The sequence below is a fragment of the Petaurus breviceps genome, unplaced genomic scaffold, assembly GCF_028583685.1.
Source record: "Petaurus breviceps papuanus isolate PSGF00001 unplaced genomic scaffold, PetGlider_PUasm1.0 89514, whole genome shotgun sequence".
In the NCBI taxonomy this organism is placed as follows: Eukaryota; Metazoa; Chordata; class Mammalia; order Diprotodontia; family Petauridae; genus Petaurus; species Petaurus breviceps.
In genome coordinates, this window is record NW_027187066.1 from 1 (window position 1) to 7,509 (window position 7,509).

Consider the following 7,509-nt stretch of genomic DNA (forward strand, 5'->3'; position numbering starts at 1 on the left):
GCCATCTAGCTGCCCCAGCATAATGTTGTTAAAGGCATAAAATATGTGAGATTATAAAGGAAATGAATTCTATGGAAATGCAACCATCAACATGTTTTTTAAACAAAACTAAAGCCAACCCCTCACTCATTTGATAAATAGCCTTAGTAAGGCAACACTATGGAATGATGTGACCTCCTTCGTGGAGAACGAGGAGCCCTCCCCACCCCCCTGCTTCCCAGAGTGCAGGTGGGCACCTGTTGGCTAACTGAGAAGTTAGAAGACTTGCCCGAGGTGGGCCAGATTTGGTGATGCCAATGTCAGTTCTCTGCCCACAACACCACACTGCCCAGGCCAGTAAAGGATGGCAAGGATCCTCTCTAGGCAGCCCAGGACACACCAGGCTGATGCACAAGGGCCCCTCCAGAAAGGCCTAGGAGGAACCAGGAGAAACAGATCCAATTTGTCCCATGCTTGGGCGTCCGGCCACCAATACCCACCAGAGACTTAGACAAAGACCCAACTGCCAGGCTTGAAACAGAAATAAAATAAGATTAAATATGCAAAAAGGCAGGGGCCGCTGCCCTGGCTGGCCTGGTGCAGTAAGGCAGAGGCAGCACCCCCAGCCTGACCAAGGCCCAGCACATGCCCTTGGACGCCCCACCACACTGCTCTAATTAAGAACTCAGACTTCTCTGGTGCTTTAAGGTTTACAAACTTCCTCCCAACAGCCCTGGGAAGAGGTGGTGAAGTCACTGGACTTACTTTACAGGGGAGGAAGCTTTAGTCCAAGGGTATGGGAAGGACACTGGCAGCCAGACAGGCAGCCAGACAAGCAGTCAACGAATGGATGTGCCCTTGGCAGCCCCAGGGCTCGGGACCAAGAATGGGCTTTATAAGCATTGCTGAAATTGAATTCAAGTCTTGGGCTCCGAGCACTGTGAGACTGGCCCCAAACGGGGAGAGCCTGCTCTCTGAGGGCCGACCCTGCCTCCCCACCAGCAGTCCACCCATTGGTGATGGCAACCCAGGAAAGATCTGTGAAGATTGCGGGTCCTAGGAGCGGTGAGTGCCCTAAAGGAAGGTCTCTCTGAATGGGAGAAAAGGCCCCAGAGATGGAAGCCGGGAGGGGCCTCACAGGCCACCGAGGTCCCACAGCTCAGACGAGGAAGGGGCAGGATCCTAACTCGGGTCCTGCAACTGCATCCCAGAATGGCAGCCCAGGACGCCAGGCCAGCTGGCCCCGTGGGGTGCCGGCAGATGCTGCCATACCTGGCACGACCAGATGCCGCCCCCTGAGGCCAATGAGACCTGTTAAGAGGGTGGGTGGGGCACAAGAGCTGATGATAAGTGGTAGGGGGTCTCCAGGGAATCTGGGCCCCTTCTGTCCAGCAATGGCGACACCCCCCACCCCACCCCCATGGATGCATGAGTAAATCAGTAGGGACCTCAAGGCCTATTTGATCCAATCCAGCCTTGAACAAGGATCTCCTCTTCAAACCTCCCAACAAATGACCATGATGACAAGGTGCTCACTACCTCTCAGGAGGCCCCTCCACTTTGAGGACAGCCTGCTAGTAATGGCACTCTCCCTTCTTAGCTTCTGTCTTTTCTCTTTCCATCCATCTTCCACATGACTACCAAGATAATATGTCCTAAACATAGATCTGACCTCGTCGCTTACTGCTCAAGAATTGTCCATGGTTCCCTATTGCCCTTAGGATAAAATACAAAGTCCTCAGCTTGGCACTTCAAGCCCTGTGCAGTCTGGCTCCAGCCAACTTGTCTGAGGCCCCTTCTAGGTCTGTATCTGGGGCCTTAGGATATACGGGTCCCTTGAAGCACTGCTCGGGATCCTGAGACAAGGGACTCTGTCTGCAGGTGAGGCAGGTCCCTGACAACAGGAAAGGCCCAGTATGAGCACAGGGTGTTGTGCCGCACCCCACTTTTGTCTGGAGTTCTTGGGCTGCATGTCCCCCTTCCCCCTGACAGCTCCCCCTGAGGAGGGGCTGACTGCCCCAGACCCTCCCAGGCCCCAGGCTGGGAGGACCTTTCCCCAGCACACTCGCCCACCCACTGAGAGGGAAGGTGCAGAAATGACATTTCTCATCGTCCCTAAATAAACTTCAGTCCCACATAAGCCTCATCTGACTTTCTTCTTTTGTGGGACGGAAATCAAACCACATTATTGGGGGAAGACAACTGAACCCAGCCCAGGCTGTTTCCTCTGTGCGATGACTTCAGGCACATAAACTACCTGGGCCTCCTGAAAGAGCTAAGCCACCCTTTCAGGGCTTCCTAGAAATGGTGATGAAAAGACCCAACCCATGAGGGGAGCTGCTGACTGGAATAATCCCCCAGCCCACATGCCTTTGCTTCTCCCTGGGGCTGCAACCCTGCTGTCCATTCTGAGCTGGCCCTGGAGAGAGGCCTTGTGCCAGGAGCCAGAGTGCCTAGGTTCACATCTTGCCTCCAGCACCAACGCCCTGGTGACTTCCCCTCTGTGGGACTCAGTTTCCCCCTCCGACGGGCCTGGACTCGAAGCTCTCAGAGGATCCTCCCAGGTCTAGATAGACGGTCCTGTTCCTCTCCCCTATCACATCACCAGCTCCAGTGGGCACATGGCACTTTTTACCACCAGCTCAGGGAGATGATATTATTTAATGGGCAGCAGCCTGCACTGCAAGTGGGAACTGTCCACAGGAGGTCTGGCTCTAAAGGAGGACGTCTCCCAGGGCATGTCATCTCCCTGACATGTGCCTTTACAGAATCCCGTTAGCTTGCACTGTCCAACAGTGGACAAAGGGCTTCCTATAACCACTTTGCAGGATAGGCAATGCAAATATTCTTGTGTCCATTTTGCAGATAGGAGAACTGAGGCCCACAGTTAGTGAGTGCCACCATGGGGATTCAAAGTTATGTCTTCTAACTCCAAAAGCAACTTTCCTCCCATTCCAAGATGGGTCCCTCTCTCATCTGCAGTCATCTGGTGGGCATGGGAGGCCTCCAGCACCCATCCCATTCTGGTCTGGCTCTGAACAATGGACTCCTTTCCCTTGTCAGTCCCAAGTTTGTCCCCATGACTGCCATCCGCTTGATTGTCTTCTGCATTTGCGCCATGTGATCCAGGTCCCTAAGACACTATGCCAAGAACTGGACACAACATTCCCAGACTTACAGAACCCAGAGCCCATCTCGTCCCCCTGCACTTGACCAGGAGGGCCTTTATCAAGACCCCCAATAAGGGGACCTGCAGTGACAGGAAGCTTCCTATCTCCCAAGGACCCCCATCCTCTGAAGGGGCTGAACTGAAGCCCACCTCTCTCTAGCTTGTCTTTGCCTACCTAGGATCCAGCAGAACATGCCTAATCTCTTTTCCCCTTGACCACCCTTCAAGGCCTTGCCCATAGCAACCTTGTAAGCCTCCCTTTCTGGGCTACCCATCCCCCAATCCCTCCTGTAATCCTCTGTTAACACCCCAACACCCAAGTGGGTCAGGAGGCGAAGCCAAAGTGATACATTTGAAAAGCAGAGACCCCAAGGTCCAAACCCAATCTCCAGTGCTCTCTGGGGACAGCCGTCTACCTGCCTCTGGGTGGCCACCACCATGGGCCCCATCTTAGAGGCCCTTCACAGGGGCATGTGTGCCTTGGGTGGAGAAGGACCAGATTCCAAGGTGGTTTACTTTAGCCCAACCCTCCTTCCACAAGGGTGTAAAGGTTCCCAGTTTCTAAACACCCCCTAAGTCTGCAGAGGAAAATCAACAGAGGCCTGACTGGCCACCCTGTGGAAGCAGGATCAGCTCGGATCTGCTTGGCCTCAGGAGGCACTGGCAGGAAGTCTCGGAAGCCTCAGCTGGGCTCATCCATGTGTACATGTGTCCCTTGACAGAGAGGAAGCTCCCCGAGGAGAAGAGCTCCCAGTTCTCTCTTTGTTTCCCGGCAGTCTCAGTCTCAGTAAATGCTGGCTGATGGACGGATGCTGCCAGGAGGCTTGCTGGGGTATGGCTCCGGCCAGCCCTGGTACCAGTGCCTTCCAACCCAGATGCCAGAGTTTGCATAGAGCCCTTTCTTAGGGTCAGGGGACTTCAGAACAGAAGGGAACTTTCTGCTCTCCTGCCCATTTTACAGATGATGAGCCTGAGTCCCAGAGGAGTTAAGGGTCTTGGCCAAGGTCGTGTGGCAAGGCAGAGACCATGCCAGGAATGAGCAGAAATCCCACGTGCTTTTCTAGTAAAACGCTTCTTTACTCTGACCCAGATCCTACCAGCAGGAGTACTGTCTCTCCCAGTTAGGAGACCTCTCCCTGGGGAGATAGCGCTCCCAGGACCTGAGGTCTCGGGTGCTCCTGATAACAACAGCCAAAGAAACACCAAATGACCACCTCTCCCACCAGCACCCTCCAGCGGCAGAGCAGCCTTCCCGGTGCCGGGATTGGCCACATCATTCCAATGCAGAGGATTCCCCATTAGCCACCAAGCCAAGAACACCCTCCTGATCCTGGCATTCAAGGCTCTCCATAATCCGCTGTGAAGGGGGCCAACTCATGCGTTAAAGGTTCCCGCTCCTCTGGATCACGCCTCATCCAGAAACACCTCCTGAAGACCCGTTGCTGAGCCTTCCCTCACTGAGCTCTTCCTTTCCAGAACGTCCCCATCTTCAGTCCCAGACACCCTCCCCATGCCTCCGGGCTCTGCACAAATGTCGCATTCTCCCCACATCTCTCCTCAGCCCCTCCCTCTCCTCCTTGACCTCATCGCTGGCACACGGAAACCTTCAGGGTACTCAACAGATTCCAGTCTGAACCCTGCTTCTATAAGACACCCTGTAGATGATCCAGATCAGGGGTGTCTGTGACCCCCTCCTGTCTCCCCACACTGGCCCCTCCCCCCACCAATGTACACAGCTGGTGCTTCATAATTGCCAGTACAAAATGCATCAGTGAATGAATCGATGATGCACTTACCTTGTTATAGTACTGCACCTGCACTGAGTGCCACTGGCCATCACTCACACCTCCTGGGACCAGCGGGGCCACGGTAGTCCTTGTCTCCCCTGCAAGAGGATGAAAGTTCTGAAACAGCAGCTTACTAGGGGCTTGGTCTGGGGAAGGGTGGGCAGCGTTCCTGAGGGCGTGCGTTCACCCGCCAGGCAATGGTGCCAGTGCTAGGGGAAGGGGGCAGGGAAGTGCAAGGAGGGCAGGTGGGGAGGGGGCAGACAGCCCCAGGGAGATCCTTCAGTCTGGCCAGCCCATCTCAGAGAGGATGCTGACAAATGGAAGGCTGTCTGGGTGCGGGAGGGCACTGAAGACAAGGCTAGGAGACTGGGAGTCCCAGAGTACTGGAGGTGGTCAGCCTGGAAAAGACCAAAGGCAACAGCAATGTGTGTGTGTGGCAGGGGAAGAGGAGGGGGTCATGGATCTGAAAAGCTGAGGTGTGACCGAGGGACAGCATTCGACCTGTGAGGCCTCCCAGGCAGAGCCAAGAACAAAGGGAGGGAGATCACTAGGGTCCTCAGATCCTGGACCAAGAAGGGGGCGGGACCTCAGAGAGGAGGAAACTGAAGCCAAGGGAGGGGAAGGGACTCACCCAGGGTCACACAGCTCATGTGAGAGGCAGAATTCGAACCCGAGCTCTCAGACTTTAGAGCCAGTGCCCCCCAAGACAGACCACCTCAGGGGGGCTCCATACTCAGCTGAGTAAACTGAGGCAAGGCCCTCCTCCTCCCTGTAACAATGGTGATTCCTACAGTGTCTCCCTCCCAGGGAGGTAAGATTTGGGGAAAGTCCTTGGTACACTTAAAAACTCAACAGAAGAGATTATTACTAATTATACTGGAGGGATTCCAGGACAGGCAGGACCCCCAGTGGGATGAGCTTTCTTTAGGAGTGACTGAGGCCCCAGTTCACAGGCTGGAGATGCAGACACTGCCCAGCCAAATGACCCAGGACAAGTCACTTCATCTCTGCATCTAAATAGGGACCGAAGCAGGACCTCCCTCCCAGGGTAGGAGGGAGATAAGATACGTAAAGGGCTAGCTAGAGCTTAAAACAGCTGTAGGCTTTTTGTTGTTTTTATTATTGATATGCAAGCTTAAAGGCGGGACTGAGGCCAGCCCACTGGCCTCCCTTTGTGCTCAGAAATTCCAGGATTGTAAAGAGGGGACCTGGGTGGCTTGGGAGGAGGGGGAGGCTTTAATGAGATTATTCTGTATTAGGATCTCCAGGGGTTTGCCTGGAAAAGACCCTCTCCATCCAGCACAGGATCCAGACCTGGACAATAGGCCCATTAGCAGACACAAAGGCCTGGCTACACATTGACTGGCCATTATCCCCGGTCCGGGTCCTGGATGACAGGAGAGCTCATTCACTGGGCTCGGCCATCAGACCAGACAGACTCTGGGCTTCTGCTCTGGGAGCTGGTGAGAAACGCAGCATTTCCAGCACCTCCACCATCGAAAGAAGATGAGCCGATACTTCTCGCGGGCAGCTCAGGGAGCTGAGCAGGGAGGGGCTGGGCCCCCAGCACGGGAGGGCACCCACCTGCAGAGAAGGTCAGCTGAATCTGCTCCTTGATGATCTCCAGGGCGAGGAAGTCATGCTTCTCGTTGAAGCGGCCGTTGTACAGGAGAAGCGCGTTCCTCTCTCTCGTGGCAAATCTACGGGACAGGAGAAGCTGCCTGGCACCCGGAGCTGTGTGCCAAGGAGGCACAATCTGACCCCGGGCGGACCTGCCCACTGGGGACTAGAAGCAGCTCGAGGGCAGGCACCCTTCCCTGCATATCTTTGTGTCCCTATTGTCAAGCCCAGTGCCTGGCACAGGGCGAGGGCTTCCTGGATCCTGGCTATTAGGCTGTGGTCTCCCCTTTTCCAGATCGGCGGTGCCCTGAGGGGCCATGGCTCCAACCCACAGGGCTGACCTCTGAAGGAGTGGGATGAGATCTCCCTGACCTGTCCAAGTTCTCCCGGCCCACAGCCTGTCAAAACCAATGGGAAGGCACCCCGCCTGCTGGATACAGCAGCCAAAGGTGCCTTAGGGATCCATAGGGCAAGGCGACCCTATGAAGACTCGGTTTCCACCAGCGCACAAAGGTCCCTTCCCTGCCTGCGGGGGGGGGGGGGTAGTCCTCATGCGAAAGAAAGCTGGGGCCCTGTGCCTGGCACAGAGCCAAGGCCCTTTCCTTGGATCATTGATTTTCAGACCCACCCTCCTGCCGAGTGGCTTGATAGGAGGGCTGAGCACCAGCAGCTTCTGGTTTCCCCTTAAAATGTTAACGACTCAGCTCCACCAAGACCTCTTTGGAGCCCTGGGAGCAGCAGAGCAGCTCAGTTCTTAAGGGAGTCTGCTTTTCAAAAACGTGGGACAGCCTGTCAGTGCTTGTCAGTCTTTGAAGGGGCCCAGCCCCCACTGTGGAATCTATATATCACAGAAGGTATGAGCTGTGAGGGGATATCAGAGTTGGGAGGGGCCTGAGGACAGGGGATGTCAGGGCTGGGAGGGGCCTCAGGACAGGGGATGTCAGGGCTGGGAGG

General features: G+C 55.3%; 1 protein-coding gene and 1 long non-coding RNA gene across 2 annotated transcripts in view; one reads left to right on the top strand and one right to left on the bottom strand.

The window, feature by feature from the left end:
- Nucleotides 1-57: 57 nt before the first annotated feature.
- The window catches only part of LOC138176467 (cadherin EGF LAG seven-pass G-type receptor 2-like), an 11,064-nt gene continuing 3,612 nt past the window's right edge, over nucleotides 58-7,509 (bottom strand). Inside the window, exons 2-3 of the mRNA XM_069107254.1 lie at nucleotides 6,520-6,635; nucleotides 58-5,033 (exon numbers count right to left, since the gene is read on the bottom strand). Coding sequence (XP_068963355.1) covers nucleotides 4,792-5,033; nucleotides 6,520-6,635 — 358 coding nt within the window. The 3' untranslated portion in view covers nucleotides 58-4,791. The remainder of the gene's footprint in view (nucleotides 5,034-6,519; nucleotides 6,636-7,509) is intronic.
- LOC138176468 (uncharacterized) overlaps nucleotides 7,190-7,509 on the top strand; it is a 1,687-nt gene continuing 1,367 nt past the window's right edge. The window contains exon 1 of the long non-coding RNA XR_011172245.1: nucleotides 7,190-7,409. This is a non-coding gene — a long non-coding RNA (uncharacterized lncRNA). The remainder of the gene's footprint in view (nucleotides 7,410-7,509) is intronic.